General features: G+C 43.7%; 1 protein-coding gene across 5 annotated transcripts in view; it reads left to right on the top strand.

Annotated features, from left to right (window-relative positions):
* CTNND2 (catenin delta 2) overlaps nucleotides 1-19388 on the top strand; it is a 1013144-nt gene that overhangs the window by 841484 nt on the left and 152272 nt on the right. For all 5 annotated transcript variants that reach the window (XM_021076845.1, XM_021076841.1, XM_021076844.1 and 2 more), the window contains exons 13-14: nucleotides 5748-5865; nucleotides 11645-11830. In XM_021076845.1, the coding sequence (XP_020932504.1) occupies nucleotides 5748-5865; nucleotides 11645-11830 (304 nt within the window). The remainder of the gene's footprint in view (nucleotides 1-5747; nucleotides 5866-11644; nucleotides 11831-19388) is intronic.

The raw sequence follows: 19388 nt of genomic DNA, 5'->3' as shown, positions 1-19388 counted from the left end.
CAAGTAGCCAATTACCTATAATCCCTTATTAGTCACCTTTGTTCTCCTGCTTCGTAGAAGATGGAGGATTCATAATACACTGAATTGGATGGCCTGGGCATTGTTCATTATTTAGCCACAGTGCTCACTTTCCTAGAAGCAGCCTGCTTGGTGAAGTGAATACTGCATTTCACCCTTTCCTGGCATATTAATTTATTATATATATTTTAAAACTCAGATTCTGTGATTTATCTTAAATCATGTTTAGTTGATGAAAAATAATTTGGCTTAGCAGAAAAGGAATAAAACACTGTTTTTTAATCTATGAACTTAATTTGCATTTTGACACATGGCATTTTCCTTTGGCTGTTGTTGCATTTGTATTGGGACCTTGGCAGGCCAATGGTTTTTCTGTTCTATGGAGATGCTCGCTGATGTTGGGGCAGACTTGGTGGGATGCCGAGGTGGGATTTCCAATGTGACATGCATCCCCAATCTGAGTTCTCACGGGAGAAAGAAGAGCCCACCACAAACGTGCCCCAGTGAAACATTTCAGGAGTTAGTGGAATACAGGGCAGGAGGGCAAGAATTGGCCAGGAACTGGGCTACATACGGCACTGCTCCAAGCTTGAGATTCAGTCAGGTGACTAGAGTCTTAAGGCACAGTGAGTACAGCTCATGAACCGAGAGCTACAAGCTAGGAAACAGTTGTGGGTATTCATGGAGCACCAAGAACCACAGGCACAATTAGGTTCACAGGTAATGGTTTTAGCCACACAGCATCCCCCCCCCCTTTTTTCCCTGCCATTTCCTTGTAATTTAGCCCAATGGGAAGCTTTGAGCAGGTATCTCAGAAAGCAGTTAACTCTGCAGCGTCTGTCAATTTTAATTGGAACTGTGGAACTGAAACCCTAGGTGGTACTTGACAGCGATTGGGTGTCTTTTGACTCAGGTGTTTGTGGTTCTGCTCTAGGCATCTCTGGAACAGTGGGAGTGATGCATGGCTGATTCCAGAAGGCACGCATCTAGGCAGTCCTAGAAAGGGGCAGCTCTGAATAGTCAGTGTCAGCTCATCACTCTTTCTCTGCTGCTTTACATTCATGAGTGGGAGTGGGGGTGTCCACTGAGGGACAGCTCTAAGGACAGCATGGCAGCAGGGTTCATTGCCAACCTGGTGGGTAGTTGGTCTTTAGGCCACTGAAGCATTCTGTCCCTGCAGCTCCACAGAGCAATTACCAAGCCATCACTGTCCTGATTTATAAAGAAATTGCCTTCCTTAGGAGAAGACAGTAATGTGCAGAGCAGGAATCCAAACAGCAAGACGGTGCTTAATCTTTTTTTTCCTAAGAGGCTCTATTATTTTTTTCCCATTTTTAAAAAGTTGTATTAAAGAATAGCTGATTTGCAATGTTGTGATAATTTCTGCTTTACAGCAAAGTGATTCAGTTATACTTGTACACACATCCATTCTCTCTCAGATTCTTTTCCCACATAGACCACCAGGGAAAACTGGGTAGAGTTCCTATGCTATACAGAAGGTCCCTGTTGGCCAGTCATTCCATACCTCTGTTGGTGCATATGCAAACCCCAAACCCCTGGTCCATCCCTCCACTCACCACCCCAGTGGTCACTTTGCTAATGATAAGTTTTTTTTCAAAGTCTGTAATGCCATTTGCAGCCACATGGGTGGACCTAGAGATTATCATACTAATTGAAGGGTCAGACAGTAAATACAAACATCATGTGATACCACTTATATGTGGAATCTGAAAAAAAAGATATGAATGAAGTTATTTGCAGAGCAGAAACAGACTCATAGACTTTGAAGATGGAGCTAATGAAAGGGAGAGAGAGAGAGAGAAAGAGGGAGAGAAAGAGGGGGAGAAAGAAGAGGAAAGAAAGAAAAGAAAGAAGGGAGGGAGGAAGGGAAGGAAAGGAAGGAATGAAGGAAGAAAGAAAGGGAGGGAAGAAAGAAAGGAAAAAAGGAAAAGGGAGGAAGAAAGGAAGAGAGAGAGGGAGAAAGGGAGACAGGAAAAGGGAAATTAATTTCTCTGGAAATTGTTCTGACTTGGCTGTGATGAAGCACCAGATTTAAAAACATGTAAGTAGAGAGACAAGTCAATAGCTTTTCAAATAAATTCCACCTCCCATTATTTGTTCTCAGTAGAAGTTTATGGAGGCGGGGCTATTCCTAGTGCTATTGCTACCGTCTGATACTTGTGGTTGACATCTCAGATGATGTTCTGGGAATCCATAAAGTAACTAGGCCATATAGAAGTAGAAGCTAAGAGAATTTTGCTGTACCCAGTTTCTAGCCAGACATGTAAATCACCTCCCCCAAGATGAGCAGAGATGGTTTAAGTACCACAGGAGAGAGGGACTTCGTAGGTTGGTTTTTGGCTCTTTGTCAGGCATTTACATGGGACGTTAATTCCAACTAACTGTTCAATGACCAACACACAGATTATTGGGATTTTTTTTTTTTCCCTTTTCAGGGCCACACCTGTGGCATATATGGAAGTTGATTAAAAGTGGAAATCCAGAGTTCCCGTTGTGGCTCAGTGGTAACAAACCCAACTAGTATCCACAAAGATGCAGGTTCGATCACAAGCTTCTCTCAGTGAGTTAAGGATCTAGTGTTGCCATGAGCTGTGGCGTAGGTCGAAGATGTGGCTCAGATCTCCCATTGCTGTGGCTGTGGGGTAGGTCAGCAGCAACAGCTCCAATTTGACCCCTAGCCTGGGAACTTCTATAGGCCATGGGTGTGGCCCTAAAAAGCAAAAAAAGGAAGGAAGGAAGGGCTGAAATTAATATTGAAAATGTACCCTGGGAGTTCCCGTCGTGGCGCAGTGGTTAACGAATCCGACTAGGAACCATGAGGTTGCGGGTTCGGTCCCTGCCCTTGCTCAGTGGGTTAAGGATCCGGTGTTGCCGTGAGCTGTGGTGTAGGTTGCAGACGCGGCTCGGATCCAGCGTTGCTGTGGCTCTGGCGTAGGCCAGTGGCTACAGCTCTGATTCGACCCCTAGCCTGGGAACCTCCATATGCCGCGGGAGCGGCCCAAAGAAATAGCAAAAAGACAAAAAAAAAAAAAAAAAAGAAAATGTACCCTGTTGACAATAGTTGTTAATTCCTGATCTTTCCCACTGATTGTTTGGCCCTGCCCATTCTTTGATTACCAATGAAAATAAGGGCTGATCATTATGACGTTTATTTTTCGATCAGGAGACAGCCCACCCCCACTCTAAGGAAAGACGAAGCATTCCTGGTTGAGGGAAAAATGTGGAGACATTTGGGATGAAGGTCCACGGAGCTCTCCCTACAGTTTTTTTCAGGTCTAAATTCCATGATTCTGTCTTTGGAAACATGATGCATCAAAGGATGAAGAGGCAAGATTTAAAACACAGAATCATACACATTGCACTCGGCATTCTTCTTACCAAAGAGGTCTGAATGGAATTTTTGACAAAGCTAAAGCTCAAGCTGGTGAAAATCATTTCAAGAAGGAATGGTCTAAAAATACTCCCTTACAAAGGCCAGTGTCTCTCACCACTTTTTCCTTCCTGGGAAGTTTTCCTCCCTCCCATGGTGTTTGAAGCCAAGGTTGGCCACCCCAAGGCAGAATCTATAACACTTTACATAAAAATGCTGCCAATATTGGCTCAGTTATATCATCTAAGGAACTTAGGAGTTTTGTTTATATTTTAAGATCAGCAAATGCCAAAAATACTAATTTGAATTGACTAACCTTTCCCAGTGTTACATTAAAATGCCAATAGAGTCTCTTTAAACATGCCTACAGAACTTTGTGGATATTAAAGAAAACATTTATGTTCAGTAGCATTTTAGCACTGAGTCTGTTTTATTTTCACTTAATTCCTAAAAATCATAGTCCATGTTTTGCACCAAGCCTAAAGCTCTTGCTTTTCTACCCTTCACAGACACTGTTCTGTTGTTTCCACTTACTGCCTATGTGGCCTTGGACAACCTCTCTGAGTCTCAGTTTTCTCATCTATAAAATGGAGTGAAGTGTAACATGAAAGGAGGTTGGGAAAATGAAATGAGAATACTGTGTCAGTCACAGTGTGGGTTCAGAGATTCATTCTGTTAAAATACCCCTGTGGGCTCTGTCCAAAACCACAGATTCTTGGAATCTGCCCCGTGGCTGGGCCCAGCAGTCAGTGAAGAACACTACCCTTCCCAACCAAACCCTCCTCCTAGAATTAGGGCAAGAGCAATAATCTTCAATGTCAGCATTGATATTTGGTAATATGCAAATTATCCAACTCCACCTGTGATCTTTAGATGGGGCCTAGCAACTAGCGTGATTTTGACGCTAGTCTTAGTTTGAGGACCGTTGCCCTATCAAGAGCATTATCTCTTTCCATCACCCTTCCCCACAGTTACTAAATTCCTTCAGTCTCTTTGTACCTTCCACTGACTCACTTCCTCCAGCATCCTTCTAACAGGCTGTGCTGTCTGTAAATCAGTTACTGCAGAAGTTCTCTGCTGGAAGGAAACCCTAGCCATGGTTAGGAGAGGAAGAATGCCCTCTCAGATTGTGGAGTCACTAAAAGCATCCCAAAGATGTGCCTTCGACCTGATTTTCCCGTGTCTTTTGTAGATGTAGAAGATCTCTCTGCCTTCCAGCTGTGCATTCCATTGCAAGAGGTCCCTTCTATTGCGTTTTGCTCAGCCTGTGTCTTTACAGGAAGACGTTTGGGCAGCACCTGCCCATGGGCATCCAATGACTAAATTTTCCCAGATATCTCCGTGTTCTTAGAATACATCTCTAAAATAAAATAAAATAAAATAATAAAATAAAAATAAAATAAAATATAGAAAGGAGTTCCTGTCGTGGCACAACAGAAATGATCCGACTAGGAACCATGAGATTGCAGGCTCAATCTCTGGCCTCTCTCAGTGGGTTAAGGATCCAGCGTTGCTGTGAGCTGTGGTGTAGGTCTCAGACACAGCTTAGATCTGATGTGGCTGTGGCTGTGGCATAGGCTGGCAGCTGTAGCTGGACCCCTAGCCTGGGAACCTCCATGTGCCACAGGTGTAGCCCGAAAAAAAAGTAAAAAATAACATAAGAATACATTTCTAGACGTTTACTTCTGGCAGAGCCAAGGTAGGTATATTTTTGAGGCAGGTGAAAGTTGATCTCTAAAATATTTCAGTAAGTTGGAAGCTTTGTCTTTGAAAAGTTATTTCAAACTTTCTGAAAGAAGAAGAAGCCTTTGAACCAAAGAGCTTCTGATTCCCTCGGCGGTTGTAAATGAAGCAGACCTTGAAGACTTTGCCAAAGTCTGCCCTCTCAGCAGTCATGGGACTTTCATGGATCATGTGCTTGGAATTCTGCATTCTCTATTTCTAGCATTTCATGTGTGACTCACCCAACTCTAGTATCTTTTGTGGAGACCCTCCCCACTCATTAAAGCTATGTTCTTGGGGAGTTCCCACTGTGGCACAGTCAGATCAGCAGCATGTCTGCAGCTCCAGGTCCCCCAGTGCAGGGGGTTAAAGGATCCGGCATTCTGCCACTGTGGTGGAGGTCGTAGCTGCAGCTTGGATCTGATGCCTGGTCCCAGGAACTTCCATATGCTGCAGGCTTGCATAAAAAAAAGAAGAAGAAAAGCTGTATTTTTGGCAAATGTTCTGAAGGGGCAAGCAGAGTATTTCCATTAAAACTCTGAGAGGAGGTGGGACTGGAAGAACGATTTCCGGGTGACCACCACAAAGGGTGCTGACACATCCTTTTGCTTTGCAGGAATGTGAGTTCAGCTGGAGAAGAGGCCCGGAGGAGGATGCGGGAATGTGACGGGCTCACGGATGCGCTGCTCTACGTGATTCAGTCTGCGCTGGGGAGCAGTGAGATCGATAGCAAGGTGTGTTGTGCTTGTATAAATGAAGCATCTTGGAGAATGGAGATGCCCAGGAGACTAAACAATGGCTAACGAGGATGGAGAGTTAATGCCTTTTTAATCCTTTCACTCTGAAATCTATATTGACGGGGCTTCTAATCCTAGCCTAGAACTAGACACTTAATTCTTAATTAGTAGCGAATGAAAAATGTAGATTAAATTACTCCAACTACAGGTGTTCCAGATCAGTGTATAAACTCACACATCTGGTTGCCCACAGTCTTCTAGCTTTATTCTCTAAAATCCACATGCAAAAAAAAAAATTATTAAAACTACCTGAGATTTGAATAATCCCATACTCCTACAAGATAGCTTTTTAACAAGTTCATTCTATCCAATGCCATTTAAAGAATGCCTGATGAAGTGTAAATAAATGCTGTCCAAGTGGAAAATAAATGAGCCCATCAAAACGTTAATCATCAGTGTCTCTTTAGTGTTTTAGTTCACAATCCAAAATAGAATTGGGTGGGCTTTGCCAGTGTTTGAGCTATTTGGTTTTGTCTTCGTTTGTCTTTTCATTCGTTTTAATTCACTTTAAATAAAAATGTGTAAAATGATTTCATAATATCCTGGTATAAATACAGATTTTACCAATGCTTTAAAGTCATGCATGGGGTGAATGTGACACCTTATTAAGACCTTCTCCAGAGCCACCCTGGTGATATTTTGGTCCTATTAATTCTTTGCTGGGGTCTGTCCGGTGCACAGTAGGCTGCTGAGCAGCAGCTCTGCCTTCCATCCTCTAGATGCCAGCACCATCCTCCCCTCTCCTCGGTGTGACAAACAAAAATGCCTCCAGACATTGCCAAATGTACTGTGGGGAGGCAAAAAATTGGCCCTGGTTGTGAACCTAAGCCCTAGTCCCATGGTTTTTAGTGCCAGCTCTTCATCAGAATTGCCCCTGAACCATTTAATAAATACATGTGCCTAGACCCTATCACAGCCCCCTGAATCTGAATGTCTCACTCTCATCTCTGATATCTACTCCTCTGAAAGTTCATCAGGTGACTCAGTGTGCATCTTGAATGGAAAACCTGCCATAGTAGATACAGCTTTGAAGTGGACTCTAGGCGGGAATACAGTGTGATGTAATTTAGTTGTAAGGTCAGCTGAAGAACAAATGAGAGTGGTTTTATCCATCTACTTACTCATTGGCATGGGGACAATTCAGCAAGGCACTTATTATTTTTTTTTTTTTTCCGTTTTGGCCTCATCCATAGCATGTAGAAGTTCCTGGGCCAGGGATCAAACCCATACCACAGCAATGACCCCAGGCACTGCAGTGACACCACCAGATCCTTAACCCACTGAGCTACAGGAGAGCTCCTAGCATGGCACTTCTCAACCTTGACCACACATGAAAAATGTAGAAAATGACTGATGCCTTCTTCCCTAAAGTTTGAGATAGATCCGTGATATCTTCTGGGGCTGCAGCCCTTTGAGTCTCATTTACTCCAATTAGAAACACTGTCATTGTATTGCTGCCACTGTTACATCTGCACCCATTCATTTACTGTGCACATGTTATCAATTTCAAAGTGACATATGATATAAAAGATTTAATCAACCTCTCTTGTAAATGCCCTTAGCAGCCACTTTAGGCCTTTTACTATCACTGACAGGAAAATTAAGTCCCTAAAGAAGCAACCAGTCAAGATGTCTTGAGTATTTATGGACACCTGTTAACACCAGAGACACGGGTTTTTTTTAAAAGAGCGACTGAAGGTAATTCGTAATTCACAGAAGCTGTGATGCCAAGGATCTCAATAGTCAGAGTGGTAAAGACTAAGGCAGGGGAACACTAAGCCTTAGGATGCCAAGCAAGCTTGAATCCTGCCTGGGTCTTTCAGTTGAAAGTAAAATAAGAGTCAGCAGCCTCTTGCCTGAACAAGTGCCCAGAGCCCTGTTGGGGTGGGTAAGACAGCCTTCAGGAGCAGGGTCCAAGATCAGAGTGCTTTGAGGCACACACATCTTTTTTCTGATGTGTCAGATGACCAGACGCCTCAAACTCTGAGGAGCCTTTAAAGTTCTCACTATTAATGTCCACCTTTCCCCCCAAAGAGGAAACTGGAAAACGAGGAGCATTTAGGGCTGGAGTCGGAAGACTCAGAGAGTCCTGATTGAGTGACTCGAGCATGAAGCTTCGTCCCAGGATCTCCTCCCAGTGACTAGAGGACAGGACCCCAGTGACCTTAGCTTTGAGACAAGGAGGATCCTCATAGCTGTTGAAAGGATCAAATGTAATAAATGACTCGGCCGTGCTTTGCTGGCCAGCATGTACGATTGAGTTTTAATGTATGATTATTGTCCCATCATTCTCCACTCAGCCCTCTGCTTGGCCACTTCTGAGCTTTCACAATGACAAGTTAGAGGAGGGGAAAATGTGTGCACGCTGTCTTTGAGGCCAGCGAAGTTAATGAGTGAAAGAGCCTAGATCCCACACACGCTCTCAGCTCAGCGCCTATAATCGGGGCAGTTTGTTCAATGGGTAACATATGGCAGAGCCTTCTACAGACAGCCTCCAAATTAGCCCTTTCTAATAGAAAATAAGAAGTCAAAGTCACCCTGGTGACCAAGAGAAACTGCTGAGAGCTCTGTTGACAGCAGTGGGTAGCGGAACCAAAACCACCAGCTGCCACACGCCTTCTGCTGGTGTCCCCAAGAAGGGCAGTGGCTGTCCTTCTATTTTCCTGCACCTGCAAAGAAAAATGCTTGACTTGGTAACCCTCCTAAACCGAGTTTAGGAAGACGGATGAATTCAATCCCCGGGACCCCCCCCACATCCTCCCCTCTATACCACTCCCTCTGTCTTCCTTCCCCACTCTACCTGTCCCCACTTTCTCTCTCCTTTCTCTCTCCCCTGCCAGCTTCCCCCCAGATCACCCCTTAGCCACAGGTAAGATGATAAAGCGTTTCTCAAAACTGCAGATTTATTCCCCAGTAGTCATTTGTTTAACAGAGACATGGATGTGCCCCCAGGGAAGACAAACAGCAGGATGAGAAAGAAGTTTATTCTCCCAAGTCTTTGATGTAAGAAAAATCAGTTTGAGCTGATTGAAAAATCGTTCTGACTTATGCCATAACATTTTCCTTTCGGGGGAGACTTCTCTCTCTTTTATGCATCGTCCTCTGTTTACCTGCTTTCATGCCGGTTCCTTTTTTGATTCTGAGAGGATGCTTGAAATAGAAAATCAAGTTGACTCAAAGCCTGTGGGATTAGCAGCCCATGAAACCTTGAAACGCTGACAAGTGAGGTCTGGAATGGCAAAGCCTCCAGAAATAGACCCAGAAAACTAGTTTTTCTGGTTGATTTTCATGCTCACCCCCGCTTCCTCCAGTAGTCAGTCCACTCAAAGATGTATGCTGCCTTTTACCAGATTCCAGTCATAGGTAGAATTTGAACCCTGGCCGTGCTCCCCTCTTCCTCTCCCAACCCAAGTCTAGAAAAACTGGTACAATCCAGTGTGAGTTACCAACAGCTTCAGACCTCATTTCCTTCATCTGTAAAGTAGAACAATGTTCTCTGCCTTGAATGGTGGCTCTCACATAGTAAGTAGGTGCCTGAAAAAGTATAGCCGAGTTGACCTACTTTTAAAAATAAAACTTAGTTCAATTTTTTCCCATCATTTGTCTGTTTTAAAAAATTGGGAAGTTCCCGTTGTGGCTCAGAGGGTTAAGAACCCAACTAGCATCATGGGGATTTGGGTTCAATACCTGGCCTCGCTCAGTGGGTTGAGAAGCCAGCTTTGCCACAAGCTGTGGTATAGGTTGCAGACACAGCTCAGATCTGGTGTTGCTGTGGCTGTGGCATAGGCTGGCAGCTGTTGCTCCACTTCAACCCCTAGCCTGGGAACTACCATATGCTGCTGCGTAGCCCTAGAAAAACAAAGGGAGGGGGTATTTTTTCCCTCTTCCCTCAGTTCCTCAAATCTAGATCAAAGGTCAAAACTTTGATGCATCAGACCAAATGTTTGGTTCCCCAAAATTCATATGTGGAGACCCAGTCTCCAGTTTGGCCCAAATGGGGATTTTGAGAGGATATAGAAGCACAGAGAGATTTAGCACGTTGGCCAAGGTCACACAGCTCATTAAATGACAGAGCCGGGACTTCATCACCAACCCATCAGCTATAGGTCACAAGCTCTGGACCTGCCAGCGGTGCTGTTTCCCCCATTGTTACTGAGGCAAACCTTTGTTAAGCACTTACTGTATGCCAGGGACTCTCCCCAGTTTGTACATACTGGGTTCGTTTCCTGTGGCCACTGTAACAAAAAGCCACAAACGCAGTGGCTTAAAAACACAAACTTTTTTCTTGTAACATTTCAGAGGTCAGGAGTCCAAATTGGGTCTTAATGGGCTAAAATCAATGTGTCAACTGGGTTGCATTCCTTGTGGTGGCTGTAGGGAAACGTCTGTGTCCTTGCCTTTTACAGCATCCTTAGGCTGCTCACATTCCTTGGCTCAGTCCCTTCCTCCATCTCTAGCCAAAAGTGGCAGGTCACATCCTTCTCAGATGGTTTCACTTTAACTCTCTTGCCTCCCTCTTTGGCTTATAGGATCCTCATGATTATAGGGGCCCGCCTGGATAATCCAGGATGATCTTCCTGTCTGAAGGTCAACAGATTAGCAACCTCAGTTCCCTCTACCACATAACCTAATGTATTCACAGGTTCCAGAGACTAAGACATGGATGTCTGTGGAGCAGGGATCCTTCCTCCACCTACCACCTATGAATACTTTAATGTTGCTGACCCATACAGCAACCTAAGATGTGGACACTATTATGGCCATTTTACAGAGGATGTTATTTTTTTAGTTTTTATTCTTACTGCTTTTTTAGAGCTGCACTCACAACATATGGAGGTTCCCAGGCTAAGGGTCGAATCAGAGCTACAACTGCCAGCCTACACCGTAGCCTCAGCCATGTAGGACCTGAGCCACATCTTCAACCTACACCGCAGCTCACAGCAATGCCAGATCCCCAACCCACTGAGCGAGGCCAGGGATCGAACCCGAATCCCCGTGGATACTAGTCGGATTCATTTCCACTGCGCCACAGTGGGAACTCTCCAGAGGATGTTCTTGAGTCACAGAGATACTGAGCACATTGTCCAAGTTACAAAGCCAGGAGTCGGAGGCCTAGGGTTGCTCAGGTGTCTAGCTCTACAGCATGTAGAGCTCTACTTTAACCATTGGTTAAGCCTTATGCTAAGAAACTAGGAGCACCAGCTACCTCGGAGAAAGCCAGGAGCATGGAAACATCTATGGCCCCAGCCAACCACAGAACCTGGTTTGCCTGGGACAACCCTGGTTTGCACCTCTTGCCCCATTCAGCTCCCAGAAAGTCCCTGATAGATGGTAAATATTAGTGTCAATCTCCCAGGGCTGACAGAAATCCAGTCGGAGACTCTGAGCCCTAGTCCCCAGGTGGCACCCCATCTGGGACCTCTCGTGGTTGTGGGTTCTTCCTTGCTCAAAAGTGAATTTCAGCCAACAATGACAACTGTTTATAAAAGGAACTAGCATTGATAAGTGGTATTTTTGGGGGGAAAGAAGGTCTTAAGGCTTCTCCAAGTTTCTCTAAATTCTTTCCACTGTGTCTGTCAAGGGAGGCTTTAGGAGCAGGGGCTAAATACATCCAAAGAAAAATGTATGTGTAAAGATTGACTGCTTTTCTGAGTGGAGAAGTACCGGTTAGTGTTTATTCATTCTTCCTTTTTTTTTTTAATTTTTGATTTTCCAGACCGTTGAAAACTGTGTGTGCATTTTAAGGAATCTTTCTTACCGGCTGGCAGCAGAAACGTCTCAGGGACAGCACATGGGCACGGATGAGCTGGATGGGCTGCTCTGTGGTGAGGCCAATGGCAAAGACTCAGAAAGTTCCGGGTGCTGGGGCAAGAAGAAGAAGAAAAAGAAATCCCAGGATCAGGTGATGTGGGTGACTCGCAGCTGCATGCAATTACTTCCTTCCCTAATTACATCATTAATGTTTCGTCTGTGTCTAGGTACAGGGCTCTGTGTTTCCAACACGAGGTAAAATTGCTAATGCGTCTGCATGATTTTTCCATAGGGATTTCACAGCTGAGACTGTGGAGTATTAAATGACCCCCCTCATGTTCTGCAGCCAAGCCAAGACAGGAAATTTTTTAAAAAAGAAAGCTGTTTGAGTTCCAGGCAAGCTCGAAAGTATCAGCTCCCAGAGACATGTGCAGGCACTGATTCTTCTGTGTGTTGATTAGCACATTTGTTGAGGCCCTCGCAGGTACCTTGCAGGTGGTACAGTTGCACAAAATAAGTGTGGTAAAGAAGGGAAGCTGAGGAAAGAGATGCAAAAGCCCAACATGTATTATGGCTCATTTTGGAACTTTCAGATACATAATCTTGCACTTACTGTTGTGAAATGGGGTAGTTCACAGCCCTTCCGACAGAATGACATTAGAAGCTTGATTTGGGGGACAATCCAGTGAACTTAGAACTGCACCACAGGAGAACTCCCAAGAGGATTATGCAAAATGAAAAGTTATCTAACCCACAACAGATCCTTCCCAAGACAGAGGAGCCAGAGATTTTACCAGGAAGCAAAAGTGATGAAAATCATAATTGGTTGCATGATTTACTCTGGCACTTGCTGAATTCCAGAAATTTATGTTGACCTTTGGCATTGGTACCTTTGGAAGATGCTGTAACACTTTAGAGGTCAGATTGTTGTAATAAGAACCTTGGAAACTTTTTCTTTTAGATTCTTTATAGGGATAATTGAAGAAAATATATGATACAAAGATCTGCTAAATATATGCTCTTATTTCATGAAATGATTGCAGTTGAAATGTCCTAGGACCATCAGACTATCAGCCCCTGTGTATGGATGTATTGGGTACTTCTCTGCATCATATTCTGATCCAAAATGACACAGCAAATTCATTAACTTCTGACTTGGTGCTCAGTGCTCATTGCTGAATTATAAGAAATTATTCTAGAAGTTTCTCTAGCTCTTTTCAAGCAGAACCTCCCTCAGAGCAGTCTGCATGCCTTGTACCAAGAGGCTCATCTCACCTGGCAGGGTCCTCACCATCCCTGCAGGGCTTTGTGCCAGCAGCCTGGTACAGCAGGGCAGGGGTGACCATCCAAAGTTGGAGATCCAGGAAAATCGAAGTGGATACAATTGATTTATCCACTTTTCCACCTTTTGTAGAAATAAGCATTTTTGTTTGTTTCTTAATGTGAGAGCTGACCAAGGTTCCTGTGGTGTCTTCCTGGGATCGATGGTGCTCAACCATGGATTGAAGGTAACAGGATACCACTGGCTCTTGGCCAGAGCTGATCTGGGCCTTCAACACCTGCTCTGTGAACTTGACTGTGCATAGAAAAACCTGCAGAGAAAAACAGAACTAAACCAAGCAACATCCCCTAAAAGTCAGAATCTCTCCTTGGCTTGAATATTCCCTGTGAATTATTTTGTTCACATGAGTATCTATGTATCCACATGGGTGGGGCTCTAAACCTCTTAGAATTCAAAGATGATTCTGACCCAGCATTTTTATGTGGTAGGCTTTCTCTTTCTCCTGATAATCTTTGTTTAGTGAGCTGGGATCAATTTAAGAATAAGTATTTTTACTCCTTTTCACCTGTTTTTTAGGTTGTTAATGCAGATGCATAAATGAATGGGAAGCCTCACTTAGGATACCAACGTGATATTTTATCCACAAGAGCAGTAGCAATGGGCTTCTGTGTAAAACCTTTAAGGCCCCCTGTTTCCTGCCTGATAATAGACGTCTTTGCTGAAGCTCAAGGCCTTTTTCCTGCATGCCTTCCTGGCCCATCCCAGCATCCCACAGGCCTGCCCAGCATCCCACAGCCCTTACCCCCCAGCTTCTACTCTTGCTGCTCCTCTGTCCGGCATTCCCCTACTTTTTGTTTTGTTTCATGACTCGGAATGTTATCCTTCAAAACCAAGTAAAACACCACCTCCACCCTTTCAGGATTTCCCCCAGGTAAAATGTTAATCACTCCTTAACCGGCATCCACATGATTTTATTTAAACTTCTCCTTCAATGCTCATCACACTATGAGTCATATACAGTAGTGCATCTCCCTAGAGAGAGAATTTCTGGAGGGGAGGGACTATGAGGGGCTGCTTTCTGTCTTTTTTTTTTTTTCTCACCCAGTGCCCAGCACCAGCTCTGCTGAATGGAGGGTAATCTTTGGTCCCCAAAGACTCTAGCTCTTGCCATGGGGTTGTTTCCAATGGGTGTTACAGTTGTGGTCCCAGCCTCATCCATTTCATCCATTTGCTTCTTGAGACACTTGGCCTCCAAGGACTGCCATGAGCCAGGAGTACTCTGTGGCCCTTCTGTTGCCATTTATGGTTCAATCTGTTTCACAGCTTTTCATGGCAGGTCTGCATGTTACCACGTTCTGACTCTGCAGTCACCACCAGGCCTCATGAACACTCTCTATCACATTCATCGTCTGAGAACTTGCCGTTCACATCAACAAGTATATGTGCGAATATCTCAAAGTTCCCGTGGAGAAGCAGCACTTTGATCATGCGAGACTAAAAAAGGTGTTAGCATGTGACATACATAAATGAGATTAGGTGCCACAAAATCCCATCCCCTGAAAGCTTTCTCTGGATTTTCAGGACCTTGTGTTTGTGTCACCTCAAGAGCTTCATGCATTACCACTGGGTCACATGGAAGCTGTTGGCCCAGAAGTGAGGCTCTGAGACTAACTAGCAATCAGTGTCCCTAAGCACAAAAATGAAGTTATGGCTATTTTAAACTAGTACCTTGGAAATTTGAATTTTACGCTTAACTTAAATTTTTAATCAGTTTCTCCTTATTTGAGACAAAAATCAATGTGAAATATAAATATTTATAAAGATATCTTTAAATACATTTTAAATTTTTGGTAAATATTTACATTTATAAAAACAAATCCATGCAATCATAACACATAAATAATAAAAGAGTGAAATAGCAATAAGCTACAAGAAGAAAATAATACACATACCTCCAGCATCTTCCCTTCTAGAGAGAGCTACCACAGCAGTTTACACATGGGCCTGTATCCTTTCAGGTCTCTATCTCTCTGTATTTATGCATAACTTTGTTTAACCTTTCAAAGTGTAATTGTACTGCATTGATGAGAGTGTGAGGTAGGGCCCGTATCAGGCAGCCAAGTTCATAGTGTCTTAGAGTAAATAAGTGTCTTTGCTACTAATATAGCACTGCTGGCGACTCTGGTCTGTAGCCTTTGGAGGCTCCTTAGCTCTTTAGGGTGTTGCTCTCTTCCTCATGGTCTACATTGGCTCGTCACATCCACAGTCCAGGGAAGAAATGGAGCCAAGAAGATTTGGGGGCTGGGGGTGGAGTGCCCTTTCCTTCTAGGATCTCCCTGAATCTCACATACATCCCTTTGGTCTGGATGGGACACGTTGGCACCTGCATTGCAAGGGCAACTGGGAAGTGTAGTATTTTTGCGGGGCAACCATGACCCTAGGTGAACCTTGGTCCTTCTCTTAGCCAAAGGGAAAAGGGGTGCAGTGGGCCTTCTAAGGAGGTGCAGTAGGAGCTCTCCACCCCTGTGAGGAGGGATGGTGTATCATTGAAATGTTTTAGGATTGTCTACACAGAGTAGCTTAAAAGAGCAGCTTTTATTCATTTAGCTGTTTGCAAATTCTCTGCACATAGGGAAGCTACTGTTTACCTGCAGCCAGGTGACTGCACCACTGAAAGCAAGGGCAGGTGTGGTCACAGCCCCACCCTGCCTCACCCTGCGTTGCTTAACATGCCCTTGTAGACAGGTTATCACTTGGCACTACATGACCGCTCTCCTTGCCAGGAAAAAGTCATCTACACCAGAATGTGAAAGGGCTACCAAGAGTTCCGTTCTAGGGTCCACCATGTTGTATGGACCAGTCCCTGGTTATCGGAAAATTAGGTTGCTTCCAAATTTTAGCTAAAGTAAACGGCAATAAACATCCATGTAGTTAAATCTCACCTACATCCTTAATCACTTCTCAAGGATAAATTCTTTTGTTTAATTTATTTTTAAAATTCACTTTATTGAGGTGCAGTTGATTTAGAATGTTGTGTTAATTTCTGCTGTATAGAAAAGTGATTCTGTTTTATATATCTATATAGATAGATAGATAGATATAAATATTCTTTTCCATTATGGTTTATTATAGGATATTGAATATAATTTCCTGTGCCATACAGCAAGAAATAAATTCTTAAAAGTAAAATATCTAGACTAAACACATGCTTTTAAGGCTTTGGCTACATGAGCCAAAATGTGTCTTAATCACTGTGGATGCCAGCAACAGCATGAGCACATTTTGATTTGATTTATTATCACTTGACGGAGCTGCCCTTTGTGACGCCTTTACGTCCTCATTTCCCAGTATCACAGGTTGTTTTTCTCTCTTCCAGGCAGTTTTCATTTTCTTATTAGCAACCATGCTTTCTCATTTCCTGCCTAATACCATTTCCTAACCATCTGCTGATTTCGGCTGCTGCTCGTTCCTCACGGCTGGTTGCAGTGTAGTCTCCCTCTGCTGTCACCTCACCATATGCCAAGAGCTTGGTGACTCAAGACATGGTGTTTCATGTCCTCGAAGCAATAAATCGCATGTGCCTGCAAAGATCACGGCAGCACCATCCTGTGCAGTGGCATTTCTTTGCCACTCCCAGTGAATGAGTGACATTCTCATCCTTCTACCCAGCCTCTCCTATAAAATATATCTCTTCCACTACAAATGCTATTCTTCCACCGTCAATGAGTTTACAGACTTAGCACTCTATTTTTGGTGTCTCGTTTACTTGGTATTTAAATTTTACTGCTCAGTACTGCATGCCATCCGTCAGTACCCTGGGTCTTACTTGGCAAGACCTGGGTTTCTCGATCTTGGCACTGGTGACATTTGGAGCCAGAGAATTCCCTGTTGTAGGGTTGTTCTGTGCCTTGTGGGATGTTTATTAGTGTTCCTGGCCTCTACTCAATAGCACGGATCAACAGGACTCCCTTCCATAGTTGTTACAATGAAAAATGTCCCCAAACATTACCAGTTGTCTCCTTGGGTATTAAAACTGCCCCAGTTGGAAAACCAAGTATTAGACTATCTTTGAGGGATGTATCGTCAAAGATATAGACAGGCAAGATGACAGGACTACCTGAAGGAGGTCGCTACGGGAGGCAGAGCGCCCCTTGAAAAGGCAGGTAATGGGGTTGGTCACAGCCCAGGTTTCCCTGGATGTGGATGAGAAGTTAGGAGCAAAGAGAATTCTCCATAAGACTTCATGGGACTCCAGTAGGTTCCATCAGGATGACTGATGATGTGGGCCAGCCTTGATGACACTCTGCCATGGGCATAGCACAGTGGCTTCCTTGTGCCCATTTCTGGACCTGGCAACATCACCATCCTCCCTCTGGCCGCCTCCTCACGAATGCATGCCCACACAGTCATGGAGGTGAACCAGCAAGGCTAGCCCTGAATCTCTTTTGTTGTGATGTCCTGTTCAGGAAACTCCGTAGCTGACCTCTCCTTTAATCCAGGTTTCTAATCTCAAATGCAAAATCTCCCAGATCTTCTACAAGGAGATCCTGGAGATACATGTGCCACGTGGAAAGAGCTCATTGGCCATCACCTCTGTTGGCTCCTTCGTCAGGCTCAGCATCCCTGTAGTTTCCTGAACAGCTCCCAGGGGAATTCAGACACCTGCATTATCCTTTTCTTAAAAATTCCCAAGAGTCAACAAAAATCATTTATCTTTTGGCTTTTGACCATTACCTGTATCCCCTGCCTCCCTTCATCCTTCTTCCCCTCCTCCCAGTAGCAGGACCTGACAGTAAAACGCTGTCAGGGCAAAATCACTTAGTAACTGCTATTTAAACCAAGTCAAGCAAAAGTGGCCAACAGAGCGATGGACTGTGTTTAGGGTGTTGCTTTTTAACATACTTAGAACCAGCTGTAGCCTAATCTGACCAAACCCTTGCCTGAGGGAACATTCCCTGCCAGTTTACCATTTCGTTTTTTATTTTTTTAATGATTTTTATTTTTTCCATTATAATTAGTCTACAGTGTTCTGTCAATTTTCTACCTTACAGCAAAATGACCCAGTCACTCATATATATATATATATATCTATACATGTATTATAAGATAAGTAGTTCATATATATACATGCATGTATTATATAATATATATACATGTATTTTATGTAATATATAATTATATATATATATGTGTGTGTGTATATATACTCACACACATATATATATACATTCTTTTTCTCACATTATCCTCCATCATGCTCCATCACAAGTGACTAGATATAGTTCCCAGTGTTATAAAGCAGGATCTTGTTGCTTATCCACTCCAAATGCAATAGTTTGCATCTGTTTACCCCAGACTCCCAGTCTATCCCAATCCCTTCCCCTTCCGCTTGGCAACCACAAGTCTATTCTGCAAGTCCATGAGTTTCTTTTCTGTGGAAAGGTTCATTTCTGTCATATGTTAAATTCCAGATATAAGTGATATCATATGGTATTTGTCTTTCTCTTTTTGACTTACTTAGTATGAGAGTCTCTAGTTCCATCCATATTGCTACAAATGACATTCTTTTGGTCTTTTTTATGGCTGACTAGTATTCCATTGTGTATATATACCATATTTTCTTAATCCTTTCATCTGTTGATGGACATTTCTCTTCCTACATTCTGTGATGTGTGACTTCAGCTGGGAAGCAAGAGTGGGATTTTAAAATTATAATGTTTTCTGGGAGTTCTGGTTGTGGCTCAGTGGTAATGAACATAACTAGTAACCATGAGTATGCTGGTTCTATCCCTGACCCGCCTCAGTGGGTTAAGTTTCCAGCATTGCCGTGAGCTGTGGTATAGGTTGCAGACACTCCTGGGATCTCTTGTTGCTATGGCTGTGGCGTAGGCCAGCAGCTGTAGCTCTGATTCAACCCCTAGCCTGGCTGTGGCCCTAAAAACAAAAGTAAAATAAAATAAAACCAGAATGTTTTCCTGTCACTGCAGACCCACCTCCTTTCCCTTGCAGTATCTCTGGCCTGTTGATTTCACTGAAATCCCTTCCAAAGAAAAGTTATAACCTGCACACATGTTAAGACTGTCATGCTTTTTCCTTGGCAAAGAAATCTAGGCAATAGAGACTCATTGCGTTAGTGAAGAGGGCTTTTCTATTTGTGTTCCAGAGATACAGCAGTGAGAGCCCTTTTCGGTATGTAGACGGGAGTGCTGTGACATATGTGAAAGGAACTGTGTATTATCACACTTCTCCCCAAATGCAAATCCTTCTTCCTTGTAGGTGAGAAAGACTTGTTAGCATCTCCGTGATACCCAGCCCAGTGCCTTGGGAAACAGAGCCAGGGCAGTTGTAAGCCTCTCCAGGGGGAAGAGCTGAAATTCCCTTGGTAATTAATTCTTCTCATTCCCCAGGGTCTTGTATGGATGTTGTA

This window comes from Sus scrofa, chromosome 16 (genome assembly GCF_000003025.6).
Source record: "Sus scrofa isolate TJ Tabasco breed Duroc chromosome 16, Sscrofa11.1, whole genome shotgun sequence".
Classification (NCBI taxonomy): domain Eukaryota; kingdom Metazoa; phylum Chordata; class Mammalia; order Artiodactyla; family Suidae; genus Sus; species Sus scrofa.
This window is presented reverse-complemented; position numbering and strand designations above follow the sequence as displayed.